At 45.3% G+C, this 15,890-nt stretch overlaps 1 protein-coding gene across 1 annotated transcript; it reads right to left on the bottom strand.

The window, feature by feature from the left end:
- Positions 1-11,373: 11,373 nt before the first annotated feature.
- Positions 11,374-13,983, bottom strand: LOC308610863 (homeobox protein prophet of Pit-1-like; the record flags this gene model as incomplete). The annotated part of the gene is made up of 3 exons (XM_081259859.1): positions 11,374-11,712; positions 12,454-12,686; positions 13,875-13,983. The coding sequence occupies 3 exons, from the start codon at positions 13,981-13,983 to the stop codon at positions 11,374-11,376; spliced, it is 681 nt and encodes a 226-aa protein (XP_081115985.1).
- Positions 13,984-15,890: the final 1,907 nt, after the last annotated feature.

Raw genomic sequence — 15,890 nt, 5'->3', positions numbered from 1 at the left:
AGATTAAGGTCTTTGTCATCAATAGTTGCTCCGTAAACAGTTGAAATTTTAGTGTGAAGGAGGTGAGCTCAGGATCTTCCTGCTCCTACATCTTGACCAAGCTCCAGCTGAGAACACACTTTTTTATTAATTTATTTTTTTTCAATTTTTTAAGGTTTGTATTATTTCTCAGAACATGGTGTATCCTGATCAATGTTCCATGTGCATCAAAAAGAAAATAGATGCTGCTATTTTGGGCCTAGAGTATTCTATGAATGACAATTAGGTCAAGTTGGTTGATAGTTCTGTTCAAGGCATCCATATTTTTACTGAATTTCTGCCTACTTGTTCTTTCAGCTAATGTGAGAAGAGTATTGAAGTTCCAACTATTATTGTGGATTTATCCGTTTCTCTCTTCAGATCTATTAGCTTTTGCTGCACATATTTGGAAGTTTGTGTATGTGTGAAGGTTCATACACATTTAAGATTGTTATGTCTTCTTGGAGAATGGACCTCTTTTTCATTGGTAATGCTCCACTTTATCCCCGACAGTATTGTTGTTCTGAAGTCTAATTTATTTGAATAAATATGATGACCTCAGCTTTCTTTTGGTTACTGTTTTCATGACATCTCTCAAATTTATAACTTTTAACCCAAGTTTTCTCAACCTCGGTACTAATGAAATTTAGGGACAAATCATTTTTTGTTGTGGGGGATTGTCCTGTCCACTTTAGGATATTTAGCAGTGTCCCTGGCATCTACCCACTAGATGTGAGTAGCACCTCCTCGTTTTGAAAACCAAAAATGTCTTCAAACATTGCCAACTGTAGCCTCGTGAACAAAATTACCCCACTCTCCTTTATAACTATTGTTTTAACCTATGTCTTTTTATTTAAAGTATGTTTCTTAGAGACCTTATAGATCTTACTTCGATCTTGCTTTTTTTTCCCAAATCTATTAACAGAGATTATTTAGGCCATTCACATTTAAGTGATTATTCATATCGTTGGGTTTAAATCTATCTTCTTACTGCATGTTTTCTACTTTTTCAATTTGTCTTCTTTTTTCCCCTCTTCTCTTTCCTTTATGGATTTAATTTTATGATTTCTCTTCACCTCCTCTATTGACTTCTTATTATTTAAACCTCTTACTTTATACTTCCCCTGTAATGTAACAATCTTATATATGTATATTCCCAATTCTTCCCTTCCATCCTTTTGCCGTTGTTGTCATACATGTCACTTTTAAATATGCTATAAATTCACAATACATACAACTTTTGTTTCAGCAGTTATCATTTAGAGTGATAAAAATAAGGAATGAAAAGATATCACTTATGGCTTCCCTGGTGGTGCAGTGGTTGAGATTCTCCCTGCCAATGCAGGGGATGCGGGTTCGTGCCCCGGTCCGGGAAGATACCACATGCCACAGAACAGATTGGCCCGTGAGCCATGGCTGCTGAGCCTGTGTGTCTGGAGCCTGTGCTCCACAATGGTTGAGGCCACAAGAGTGAGAGTCCCATGTACAGCCAAAAAAAAGAAAAAAGATTTCTCTTTGTCTTTATTTATTCTATTTCCAACGATTTTCATTTCTTTGTGTAGATCCAAATTTCTGACATATATTGTAGTCTTTCAGCCTGAATCACTTACTTTAAGTTTTCTTGGAGTGATGATGAATACTGAGGATGCCAAGCAGTGACCAACCCTCATAGCTTCCAAGAAGGGTAGCCAGCTGGGAGGGAGGGGGGAAAGGTGAGGTGGGTGCCTGGGTCCCCTTCATATGACCCACCCCACCCAGGCAAATTATGGAGTAGACATACCTCAGATGGCCGGCAGTCCCTCCCTCTTCCCCTCCCCAGATCCAGAAGCAAGGAAAAGTTTCTGAGATCTGAGCACAGGAAATAAACTCTTCACCCAAAGGCAGCTGCCTCCAGGAATAGGAGGAGGTGACCTGACTTGGGCCAAGTCCGCATTACCAATCCCAGTGGGGACATTCCCAGAACTGTACAGACAGGAAATATGGGCACTGCCCTCCTCTCCCTGCTGGACCAGATGCCCTAGACCTGATCTCTCCCAAATGATTATTTTTTTCTCTTTTCATGTCACCACTGCCTACTTCCCAACACATCCTGTACTCAAGGAAGGTCGGGGTAGGAATTGTCTCAGTCCCCCACACTAGGGAGAGACAGGTAATGGGAGGGAGGAAGCAAGGGAGGCAAAGACCATTTGCAGCCACCCCACACTCCTGCCTGGTCCAGGTGCTGTGGTTATTAAAGCAGGACTGAACCAAGTTCACCCAAGGTTAAAGGATAAATGTAGGGGAGATAAAGAAGAGAGCAGAGTGAGCCTGGGAAAAAGGAGGGAGAAGGGCAATTTTAGAAAACAATGGGGATGCAGGAAGGGAGAGAGAACTATCTCTACCAGGTCTGAGGGCCAAGGGTCCAGATGGATGAATGTGCCTGGAAGACCTCTGACTTCAACTCTAAGGACAGGCAGGAGTTTAAGATTCAAGTTTCCTGGGCCTGGGACTAGGCCCTGCTGGGTCTGCTACTTGCGGGAATGGGGCGGGTTCTGCGGTCTGGAAAATGCAGCAGACAGCCTGCCCAGGACAACGTGCCCTGAAGGAGTGTACAAGCTCCAGAGGAAGAGGTGGGATTTGAAGAGTCTAAAACAAAACAAAACAACAAGGGAGAACTCGGGGTTTGCTTTTAGCCCTAAGGAAGAAAATCCATCTTTCACAGGTTCCTTCAAAATCAAGACACTCAATGCCCCAGCTGCTGGACCTATGCTCCTCCCACTTCCCTTGCTTCTGTGCTTTGCCTCTGTGGTGAAAGGGGGACGCCAGTACTTCCACCCCTCTCCTCTTCAGAGTAACTGCTGGACCTGAATGTATCTACCACCTCCTCTTAAAAAAAAAGTTAAAACACTGTCCACCTGAGTATGATAAAACCAAACCTCTACTCTGGCTGAACCCACTGGGATCCTGCCCTGTCAATCTGAAGCTCAAGCACCAATTTTCATCCATTACCCCAGGCAAGTTGAGTGTCTCAAGTTTAAGGGTGATAAAAATTAATTCCCACAACTGTAATTAGTGGGAGTTTGTGCAGGCAGCACCAAGCATTTCTGGGCACAGATAGTGGGGATGGCTGCACCTTTAAGTCCATCCTCCCCAGCCCCCTCTGCGGCTCCTGAGCTCACCTCCAGGCCCCCAGGCCCCCATGCCGTCTCTCAGTCTTGGCTCTGGCCAGTTCTTTCCTGTGAACAGATCACAGATCCTGGAAGTAAGACTTGCTCCCACACCTGACCATGGTGCTGGGCCTGGGACTCTGCCAGGATCCTGCAGTCAATGCTACTGCTTTATCTCTTCTGCAAGTAAGAATAACAGCAAGTTTGAGCCACTAAGGCTGTTATTATATTATGACAATTATTAACTTTAAACATACACCCTGCCAACTTCCAGAAGCAGCAGCCACCTCTTCAGGATACTCTTGGGGATCAATTCCTGTCTGTTGGTATTTGGTCCTTAGGGATGATGTTCAGGCACCTGCAGCATCTGGTTAGGGAAGGGAGTGTCTCTTGGGCTTACAGTGCCATCAGAGAGAAATTTGCATTTTTCACACACTGAATTCCTGTGGGGAGGAGGAATTGCTGAAGTAGCTTTTTTGTTTTCTTTTGGTTTGGTTTGGTTAAAGAGGTAAGGAGTGTTTAACAAGGGAGGGATATATATAGATCACATTAGCTACTTTCTCTTTTCCTGATTGGGCCAAGGTTGTGTCGCATCCCTCACAGACCCCCCTGGACAAGCCCAGAGACATTCTCTACTGCCATTCCCCCTCTGCCACAGGACCTCCTTCGCACTCAGACCTCTTGCTTCCAATGTGGACCTGGGAGGGCAGAAAACGGTGTCTGGACACCCTGCATGGCCTCCAAGGAAGAAGCAGCCAGGGAGCCTCCTTGAATTGAAGGCTTTGCAAAGGCGGGACTTCTGAGCATGCCCAGAGCCCTACCCTGGGCCTGGGAGAAGGCTCTGCTGCCAGGAGTGTTCTCTGGCCCGTGCACTGCTGGAGACACCTAGCTTACCCAGGAAGATGTCAGGAAGCGCACCACAATTAGATCTTCAGAGTCCACTGCAGGAGATCAGTAAACAAACGAAATACCTCTCCTGGGTGGCCAGCATATACTCAGAGATTCTGTGTCCAGAGTGGCTAGGTTTCAAGGCCAAGGGCTTCTGTGTGTGCCTGTCCTGAGCAGCGGCTGCCATGACCCTCACATTCCTCCCTTTCTCCACAACCCTCTGTTCTCCACACAGAGGGGACAACGTCTGTAAGTGAGCTCAGAGAGGAGCTCAGCAGAGCGAGGCCAAGTCCTCTGAAGTGGGGTGTTTGGGATCTCCTTTCAGACACTTCATTTCTTCCTCTGTCAGAGGCTGGGTTCACATGTCCTCTCCTATCTTGGTATGTCTCAATGTCTGACAGGAATTTCTTGGATTTGAGATGAATCTCCAGGGTTTGACTCCCACTTGGCAATAGGAAGGTACCCAATAAATGTTTGCTTGGAATTCTATAAGGATATTAGAATTCTAGCTTTGATAACTGAGAAGTCTCACAAAAAAGGTGGAAATGTTTATAACAGCAAAGGGGGAGGTGGTGTTGGAAGTCTTGAGGACTAAGCAGTTTGCCCTACTACACTGCTGCTAGGGCAGGTAGCTTGTTCAGGAGTCAATTCTATCCTCTGGAGATGGGCAAGAGGACCTGACTTCTTTGACCGTGGGGTTCATGTCCCTGTGATGGCAGAGTTTATATGATGGACAGGAAGCTGTCTCTACCCATGCTCCCCCTCACCTCCCTCACCTGACCAGGCTTAGGCTCCGAGCCTGAGTTTCTGAGGTGCCCATGGCTTCCTTACCCTGAGTGCATACGAGGCCATCTCACTCTAGAAAATGCCAGAATTTCCCAGAGGTGTTCTAGCTGCTAGTTGAGATACCCTATACCAGCTCCTCAGCTTCAATTTGTTGGTTCAGAGATGCCAGGGCTCAGATGGACCCAGAAGTCCAGCAAACAAATTGATAAGGGAATATTTTGAGCACCCTGAATTCCAAAGTCCTAGGCCATGTGGCTTCCTAGGCCTATCCAGACACTGCAGCCCCCAAAGACCCACACCCACATGCTAACACAGACACATACACACACACACCTTCAATGAGTCACCCTGTGGGCCTGACGCCTACCTTATTCCATCTTGGGCTTCTTCGCTGGGTGTTAAGAGAGCTGTAAGGGACCCCCTAGGCTTTCAGATGCCTAGTATTGAGGGAGTTGAATCTGAGGAGCATGTCGTAAGGAGTGGAGGAAGGACCACCTGGAGCAAGAACCTGGAACTCTGAAGCTATTTGACCAAATTCAAAAGAGACTGAGTCTCCGAGCTGCTTTTGTTACTGGGACTTTGGGTTCAGCTTTTGTTTCTAGCATGAAAAAGAGTGAGTATTTTAATTCCAGGAGAATTTGGAAAAACCTGGAAAATAGCGGGAGGATTGATTGGGAGGAACCCCTGCAGGGGAAAAACCACCCAATACAGTCTTAGAGCCTGACACTGGGTCCTCTACTCTGGACCCAGCAGTTTGAAGTCCCTCTCTTGTCCTCATGCAGCCGCTCCTGTCTCCACCAGGTGAGAAGTTTTCAAGGTCCAGGGTGCTTGCCACCTGGAGCTCCAGCTCCTTCCCCTGCTTAGGTCTAGTACCTAGGTCCCCTGTACCACAATTCCCTGACCTAATGGCACTTATCTCTCTTGCTGGGTGTGCATCACATTCCCAGGTTTCATCCTCCGAAAGACAGCTTAGTCAAAGAGGGAGTCAATGAGCCGAAGGGGGCGCTGTTTGCGCAGGTGGACGGTTCAGACAGCGCCTGAAGAGGTCTCTGGTATAGGAGGGAGCAGATGCCATTCAGGCAATCGGCCGGGGTCTTCAGGTGTTCTCCTGCCACTCTCGGGAGCCAGGAGCCTGTGGTCTGGATGCATGGAGAGGAACTCTTCTCAAGACCCTTACGGCCACGAGCTCAGAACCTAGAGAACAGGTCCTGCGACTATGAAGGGACCAGGTGTCGTTTGCATTGGGCAGACAGCCCGAGGGCTGGAGAGGAGCCAGACCCCGGGACGAAGAAGTGTCTGAAGCACTTAGAAACACGTTGCTCGAGCTCCCAGGAAGTTGAGGCTGGTAGAGCTAGAAGCGGCCCAGGCCTCGAGTCCCAGGTGTCTGGGAGGGGGTTTCTCACAGGGGCTGTATGTTTTAACTCCTCCACTTTCTTAGGCCTGTTTGTTTTCATTGCGTTGAGCATGCCCTGCCCGTTCCCAGCCCAGACTAGTAGGGTCTCTGGGACCTCACCTCTCAGCCTTCTAGGAGCGCCCGGAAACTCCATGGTTCAGCCCCACGGTCTTCAGTAGCTTGCAGGAGCACCCTAATTGTTTCCAAAGTCGCTTGGAGCAGTGCACCCCGCTATGCCACCCCAGAGCTCCTGCTCTTATGCCCTGCACACCCATTTCGGACTCCAAGTCATTTTGCTTTCTGAACTCGGATTTGGATCCTGCTGAGAATGGATCTTTCTGAAAAACCAGGGATTTAGATTTCCCAATGCAAAGAAGAATTTGTGACTTCTTTACCCTCACGTGGCTGCATTTCCTCTTTGGTTGGCGGGGGTGAGTGAAGGGATGTCGCTGCTTCAAAGGCAGTTCTTTTTCTTTTTAAACACCAATTGGGGCAAAGATTCCAAACTTCTGCCTGTTTGAACTGTAAGGTTATCTCTAATCCCGAGAAGGAAGGACAGGGGAACACAAAGAATCGAGGTACGCCTTTCCCTGCCTCTTGGGCTTTCTAAGACCCGCAGGGACACTGAGATGCCTTGCAAACCTCACCAGCCTCAGCCCCTCAGTTCAGTCCCTGGCACTATAGGCACCAGGATGCGTGCAGGCTGACAGCAAGAGGGGGCCAGTAGTGCGGAAACACCCTCTGCCTTCCTTCCTTCGCTTGCACCCCTTCCTCCCCCACAGTGGGTCCGCGGGCCAGGTAGCGGGACAGGAGGCCGAGATGGGCTAGGAAGGCTGGAGTGAAGGGCACAGAGAACTTGACCTCGTATGTACCAGCTCACCAGCAGGTGTGATGAGGCTGAGGGGGACACCGGGTGTGTGCCGCTGCCTGCGGGATCCTAAAAAGCTAGTGGGAGAACCGACCCTCGAATAGAGAACCAAGAATAGATTTTTAAACCTCACACGAATTTAATTTATGATATATGATAAACGTAGCAATTTGATTCAATGAATAAGGTAGTTTAATGAATAGCACTGGTATATTTTACTTTTGATCTAGAAGAGACTCAGTCCCTTGATTCTCAGCATATACAAAAGTAGGTTCTGTATTTATTTTAGATTTTTTAAAAATCAAATCTTTAAAGAAATATTAGGGGGAAGTATTTTCTAGGCTTAAAGAAAAAACTTTTTAACTAAACAGGACATTTTCCTAAGCTACCCTTTTTGGTAAACTAATCAGGCTGTATCTCTTACAATTTTAAATGTACATAACACTTAACACAGCAGTCCAACCTTGGGACATCTAACCTACAGAAGTAAAAAGCACCTGGACCAGAGGAAACTATAGGGGGAAAATGTGATTCAATGGAAAGCCATGCATTGTTTAGGGCCCACCATTCCAGTTTATTTGACTTTGATTCTTTCTGCCCTCTGAGGCTTTCTTGGCCTTTGAGCTAATTTATAACTCTGTAAATTGTAGATAACAGAAGGCAATGCAAAAAAATTCTTGTCTATAGATACGTAAATAAATCCCATCCCCTGAAGGGTCAATTGAAATCCCTCCTCAACTAGGAAAGAAGGCAATTTTGGCTCCATTTACACATTCATTTCACTATTCCTCATCTATAAATACGCTTGGTCTTTGTCCTTTGAACTGGCTTTGACATCTTTATCGTTGCCTTATGAGGTAAATGACTTAAATAAAATTTACATATCTATGAGAGTCATGGATTTACCTTTTTTGAGAATTATCCTTTAATGAAACAACTACAGTGGCATTTGTGGTGGTAAAACAAAACAAAATATCAATCTAATTGTGAATCTCGAATGATAGGAGAATGGTTAAAGGGCACATAAAATTGCCAGTTAATGGAATGAAAACAATAAAAATCTATGTGATCGAGTTGAAGGATGTTTTTATATCTATATCCACTTACAGTAGGATCTCATTTTTATTTTTAAAAAGGAAAAAATATTAGTGTATGTGTTACTGAGTCCAAGCTAACTCTGCTTGCCACATAACAGACAAATAAATCAGGAGATGAGGTGTTGAGGCAAGGAATGGCAACTTTATTTGGAAAGCAGGCAGATGAGAAGTTGGCAGACTAATATCGTAGAGTAACATCTTATCAGGGTCTGGATGCTAGCTTTTTTTTTATAGAACAGAGAAAGGGAGGAGGTGAGGAAGTAAAGTAAAAGGCCATAAGTCTTGCAAAATATCTCCTGGTTTTTGGCCAGCCTCAGGGAGGGGCTGTGTTAATTTCTTCTTTTCTGCAGCCATTCACAGTTGGGCAGGGTCAGGGTGTTTCCTTGTGAGCTGAACAAAGGCACTTTAGTTTAATATTCCGGCAGAGGGTCAGGGTTCCCCGAGGGAGGCCATTATGTATGCCTATAGCTATAGACATCAGCCTTTTAGTGATTATAGTAATAAAAATTAATGGAGAGCAAAGGTTAAAGTAAAAGAAACAGATCCAACGTGGAGTCAGATTTTGTTCTTCCCTGTTACATGTGTATGTCTATATATTTTTCTATGAGCACAATAAGTTGTGGAAAGATACACACTACTAATGTTGTTTATCTCACGTTGAGGTGAATTTGCTTAACATGGGGTTTTGTGATTAATCCAGGTTAATATGTATAAATATATATTCATGTATAATATATATTCATCTATATAATATATATGTCTTATATGTATATAAATCTTTTGGGTTGACTGTTACAAAGACCCTATATAACTTTTGTAATTTATAAAACTCTTATTAAGATTTGTTTTATAAAAAAAATACCCAGAAGTTTCCTGAGGGACATAAGAGAAATCTGGAAAAAATAACAAGACACACCTTGTATTTGGATAAGAAAATTTAACATTTTAAAGATCCTTACATTTTTGCTAATTAAGACACTATGGTACTGATATCAGAATAGAGAAGCTAACTGGTGGGAAAGAATTAAGATTCTACAACTGTCCCATATGAGATCTTAGTGTGTGGAAAAATGTTTTTAGAAATCAAAGTTAGACTGTTAAATAAATTATATTGGAAAAACCAGCTAGCTGATTGAGGGGAAATTGGATGACTATTCTACCGCACAACCTAAAATAAATTTAAAATGATTCAAGGCATAGTATTTTGATCCAAATAATGAGGAAAACATGGTGAAGCAGTAAAATTAAGGGGAGATTTCTCACTTGGGGTTCCTCAAGCACTAATAAGAGATGACTAGATCAATTCACAAATAACTCAGAAAAGCAATGCAGAGGAGAAAAAAATGTAAATTGTCAATAAACATGAAACTATTTTTAACATTCACTAGCAATAGATTAAATGAAAACTGAAAAACTAACCAACTAGGAGACATGACTCTCCGTCAAAAAATTGTCCAAAATGATCAATGTCGATAAGGATGTGCTGAAACTGACACTGACATCTTGGGAGGTATGCACACCAGTTTTATCTTTCAGGAAGGCAGTCTGGCACAAGGGGATAATTACATGGAAATGGAATTGTGCATCACAGAGGTTTCAATTCCAGACTTTTAAAATATAATACATACAAAAAACTGCAAATAAAATCCCCAGAGGCTTGTTTCCTCAGAATTCTTCTATGTATGTGCCCATAAGTGAGGTAGACCTACTTATAAATAAGTAAATTATGAGTAAAATAAGTACATTATAAGCAATATGGTATATAAATGGCAAACCAACTAGGCCACAGCATGTTTCTGTTAGGAGAGCTCAGACTAAGGCACTTCACAGCAGAGTCTTTTCTGGGAATGACCTCTTATGAACCTCAAGACTCACGGTTTGCTCTTGGAAAAGTTTGCCCTTAATCAAATTGTTTCTTCTCTCTCACAAACTGAAACTGAGCCCCTCTAAAATTGAGTTCCCTTTGTGAGTTTCTGATTAATCTCTCTACTTAAAACTTTATTCCCTTGTTTGCCTCTTCTGACCTCAATCCTGTGCTAACTGAACACTAATCAAACAGAATAAGATGACTAAAATTGCTATTGTCTATAACATCATTAATGTACTAAAATTGCTGTTGTAGATATCATCATTAACACACAAAATCAGGTTGTTTCTCCAGAGCAGGATGAGCTCACAGATCCCCCAGGTGCCTAGAGAATTGTAAACTGGAAACATCCTGACTTCCACAACTATGATTAAGAGATGTCACAAGATGATGGTTAATCCCAACTTCTTTTTTCTTCTTCTTTTTAAAAACACTCCCAACTCAAAGGCCAAGTTGGAGCAGATCTGAGGCTTGTCTCCCACTCCCTTGCTTGGCACCCTGCAATAAACCCTTACTTTATTGCAAACATCAGCTGTCAGAGTCTGGCTTTCGGTGCTGTAGTCACAGGAGCTCTTGCTCAATAACAAAGCCACATGCAGGTGACTTAAAAGTTATGTTGAAGGTAACGCTGAAGACTGTTACAGGCTTAGCAAATCAGGTATTACTTATTTATTGTTTATAAAACACTGGAGAGCTAATATTTAATGATCAGCTTTACAAAGCCTTTTGGAAGTGGGAAAGACTGGAGCTAAGGGAACCAAGGAGGAGGATTAATTAGAAAACGTGGAGCCAGAAAAAAAGTGTCTGCTGGAACAGAAAGGACAGGAATAACTTCAAGAGCTATTTCCAGGATAGAATGAATAAAACTTAATGATGGATTCGGATGGTGGTGATGGGGAAGGGATGTATAGGTAGACATTAAATCAAAAGCCTTATTGAAATCAGCTAGAAACAATGGGGATGAAGGTCCTCAACTGTGATCTCAATGAGTGAAGTCCCAAAAGTTCTATCCCCTTCAACCATTTCCAGCCACCAGCAGCAACCACTGCTTCCCTCAATGTCACTTTTCCACCAGTCACCTCCACTGGGGCTTTTTACCTATATCTTCCTGTAGTTTCACCTCCTTAAATTCACTCAATTAATCAGCTCAGTGAGCCTTCATCATGATCTCCCATTTTAACATTCCCAGTCTCTGAGCTGTCATTCACCATATTTCTACTTCGCCCTTAGAAGGAAAGGAAACCACCTAGTTTTCTGTGTTTTGTGAGGGTCACAGGCTGGGAAATTACCTTATCAGTACTTGTTTAAATTTAGTTCCAGGACTTTGGTGGCTCAAGGATGAGGGGAAGCATGGATGGGGGTGGAGGGAAGGGCAGATGACCAGCAGGGGTTGGGTGCAGGGTGGGGTACCAGTCTTCAGATTGGTGGGGTCGAGCAAAGGAACCACCAGTGGAAGGCTGTGAGGGAAGGGCATGGTTGTAGGGGTGATGGAAGCAGGTCATTGGGGGAGGTGGTGTTGGGTAGGAGTAGGGGCAAGCAGGGCGCTCAGGCAAGAAACCGGAGAAGGTGGCAGGAGACAGATGGGCCAGTGGCTGGAGCAGTGACCGCTCTTGCTTCTTCTGCTTAGCTCTGCGGTTCTGGAACCAGACCTGAGGAGGAGGGAGAATAGCCACATTAGAGCCCCTCTCTCAAATAGGTGGCATTGTCATATGCATCTACACACTGGTACAGGGCATAAGACTCCCCCACATCCCCAGAGGAAGTAAAGCTCTTGCAGAAGGCATAGCTGAACCAGGACTAGTGACAAAGCAAGACCCACACCATTCCCCCAATCCATATCTAAATTTGCCCTGCTACAACTTTGGGTGAGTAAGAAATGTCAACTTGTAAAAAGAAAGAGATAAACATGACACAGTGGCATTTCACCTCCACAGAGAATGGGAAATTTCCTCTAGGGTTATTAGAGACTAACACTATGGATGAGTTTAATTGTTACAGACCAGGTTAGATTTAGGGTACAGTTTATTCTTAAGATTAAGTAACTCTATGGTTAGAATTGAGCAAGCATCAGGTTGAGTTTCAAGACCATGGTTAGGGACAAGGTTACATACGTGTGTGAATAGTTAGGATTGAATTTCTGTTGGAGTTCACATCACTGTTAAGGATGGAGTTTGACATTGAAATTCAAGTTAGATTAGGTTAGCCCCAAGGTTAAACTCCAGTGAAATTCCTGACGTAGATGAGGTTATGCTGACTGTTGGGTAAGACTCTGTTCTGGTGAACATTTGGGTTAGGGTTATAGTGCCCTGAGAATTTATGCCCCAGTAGTTCCCAATCACCGAATCTGCATTTCTTCAGGGGATGGTGGGCGGAGGATCCTGGGCCATCACCTGGATTCTGGCCTCGCTGAGACCTGTGTCCTGGGCCAGGCCTTCTCGGGCCCAAATGTCAGGGTAGCAGTTCCTCCCAAAAGCTGACTCCAGCTGTTCCAAGTGCGCTGGACGAAAGGTGGTGCATTGGCGGCGCCAGGAGTGTGGGCGACCCCTCTGTTCTCCTTGTGAGCAAAGACTTGGTCTCCCCACTCGTACACCAGAGAGGTTCCTGCAGGGCTGAGTGCTCATGTCTGAGAAGGAGGGTGGAGGAGAATTTGTTGCCGCATGGATCCACCCATCCATCCCAGACCACATATGCTGGAACCCCCAGATTCTACTAGGACCCAGTGTATTGCTCATATACTCTGCCCTGACCAGAAATTCTTCAGCTTTCAGAATTAGCTGAATCCAGCTCAGCCTTGGCCCTGCTTCACTTCTGATTCCCTTAACCCATGCTGCCCTCTCCACATGAAGTCTGCCCCTCAGTCTCACTTGTCCTAGGCACTCACGCTCCCTCTGCCTCACTTCTGCACCTTGTGCCCACTCCCCATTACACTCCCCCAGATTCATCCCCATGTAAGGCATGCCCCTCCATAGCCTTTCATCTCTCTCAGCACACATACCACCTTCCTGGGTCTCACCCTGTGGATCTCCTATTCGCTCTGACAACCTAACAAACTGCCCAGGTCTCTGTCTAAGACCCCTATGACTTGCTCCCTGCTCTCATGGTTCACATGCAACTTAAACCTTTATATTGTTCCCATTGTCCTATTCCCTCCACCTGGGAAGATGAAACATTCCTCACTCTTCTGCTCAGACACACCCTCCTCACACATACATTTCATCTTCTCCCCTATCCCAGTCCTGGCCTGGCCACCAGGCTGCAGGAAACTGAGCTCATGGGAAAGGCCTGCCTCTTCTCCCTACAGACTCTCTAAGCCCCCACACTAATTAGTCTGAGAGCCAGCTGGGGAATAGAGAACAGGAGCAAAAGGAAACACCTGGGAGGCACACACTGAGAAAAGATATCTGGATTGAGGATCCCAACCCCATGGGGACCCAGGTGGTAGTCCCTACCCCGTGCTCACTGTCCACCTTAGTCCCCTGCTCTCCTCAGATCCAAAGCCCTGGCCCCTCCAACTCTCTTCCTTGGAGAAAGCAGTGCAGTGAGCAAACTCTGAGGTCAGGAGTGAGGAGACAGCTTTTAGCTCAGCCTCTGCCACCTCCTCATCCGTCACGGTCTCAGTGTGCCACTCTGTAAAGCAAAGGGGTTGTATCAGCCCATGTGTATTAAGATTCTCTTGTTTTTAACATTCTAGGATTCTGGTTTTTTATTTCTCCTCTTCACTTTCCTCGTGAGGAACCATCGCCCCATGGAGCCTGGGCATGGAGCATGCACACCTGCTGTCTCCTCAGGACCACCCCAGAGATTCACTCACCCACCGTGGAGGTCAAAGTCCCAGCGGCTGGAAAGCCCTCGGGCCAGAGACTGCTGCAAACTCGCCCCTTCTTTTGTTCACCCTGCTCACTCTTCCCTTCTGCATCCATGGCTCACAACAAAGACCAAAGACAGCTCAGTCTCATGTCCCTGATTCTGGATCAGTCTTTCTCTGTTTCTGTTCCCCTCTATGCCTTGTATTTCACTGCTTTCCCCCTGTTTATACCTCTCTCTGAATCTCTCTCCCTGTGTAGATATAGATAGATAGACCTTTTTCTCTCTCTCCTTTTTTCTAACTTTTATTTCAATTTCTAATTCCCCATTCCTTTGCTTGAGTATCATCTCATTCTGCCTTTCCCTCACCCTGTTTCTCTTTTATAGTCTGCACTTTTCTCCGCCTGCACCTTCTCTCTCTGGGATGCCGTTCTCTCCTTTTGCTCTCAGATGCCTACTTTCCCAGCTTGCAATCCCACACTAACTCTTTCTCCCTGAGCCTTGGAGGAGTGACCTGTTCCTCACCCCTGTGAGCCCATCCAATCATTGCCTGGTCGCCAGAGCCCCCATCATCAGGGGAGGATCACAAGCCAGATGAGGGAAGGTGCTCTGTTGGAGGGTCTAGGGACTGGGGCCAAGAGCTCATAATCCCGGAGGACCAAATTCTTTTGTCCTGTTAAATCCCCTCCTGGGAGCAGGCAGGGGAAGGAAGAGAAAATGCATTCCTCCTGAGACTCCTCCTCAGAACCTCATGATGATGGGAGAGGGAGAGGGAGAGTTTGTTCAAATGGAGATGAGGAGTAGGGCCTGCCTTGTGTCTCAGTATGTGGGTGATTCCCACAGACTTCTTTCCATGAAACTAAAAAACTAAAAAGACAAGTACATTCTGGCCCCTCCTAAATATCCTGATTCTCAGAATACACTGGACACCCCGTCAGGACAACCTGAACCATAGGATGAGTCTCCCGGACACCATACTTCTCAAGTACTTTCTGTTTTCTTCTCCCAAATGTCACCTCCTCATTCACTCAGAACCCCCCAGGACTCCCTGACCCTCCAAGGTCATCCAGACCATCAGAGAACACTTACCCTCAAGAGCATCTGTATTCCAGGTGCATCCTTATCTCCCTGGACCTCAGGTCTCTGCAGAAGACTGAGATTCCCATGACATCCCGACATTCTGATTCTTCAAGGAAACCCTGACATACCCAGCATTGCTGAGCAGTCAGGACACCCTGACACACGCAGTACTCTGCTTCTTGAGATTACATAGATCTAGGAACTACATTCTGACATCCGTAGGACATCCTGAACCTTTAAAGACAACTCAATATCCTAGGACTCTAGGGTTCTCTAGGACGCACTGAAACCTAGAGTATTCAACCTCAACTAGGAGATTATCCCTGTCCCCCGCCATGAAGTTCTGAAATGTCAGAATAGACTGAATCAATGAGGGCACCCTAATCCCCTTGGAACACACTGTACTCATAGGACTGTCTGATCCCCAATGTTATGCTAATCCTTCACACACATTCTTTAAAAGAACAACTCAAGACAGAAAAACATAGTAATCTTCCAGGATCCTGAGGCTTACAATATGATCCATGGATCAGAAGTATAAGCAGCACATGAGAGCTTGTTAGAAATGTAAGATTTGAGGCCTCACTTCAGTCCTACTGAATCAGAATTTTCACTGTAACAAGATCCCCAAGAGAACTGACTGTACACTTGTCTTCATCAGCTCTGGCTGCCATAATAAAATGCCAAAGGCAAGGTGGCTAAAACAACAGGTATCCATTTCTCACAGTTCTGGAGGCTGAGAAGTCCATGATTAACGTGCCAGCTGATTCAGTTCCTAAGAGACTTTTCCTGGGTTACAGACAGCCACCTTCTGTGTCTTCACAAGACAGAAAGAGAACTCAGTCCTGGTCTCTTTTCTCTTCTTATAAAGACACTACTCTAATCTTGTGGCCTCAACCTCACGATCTCACTTAACCCTAATCACCTCCCAAAGGCCCCACCT

This window comes from Mesoplodon bidens (assembly GCF_964165515.1).
Source record: "Mesoplodon bidens genome assembly, contig: HAP1_SCAFFOLD_320, whole genome shotgun sequence".
NCBI classification, from domain to species: Eukaryota; Metazoa; Chordata; class Mammalia; order Artiodactyla; family Ziphiidae; genus Mesoplodon; species Mesoplodon bidens.
This window is presented reverse-complemented; position numbering and strand designations above follow the sequence as displayed.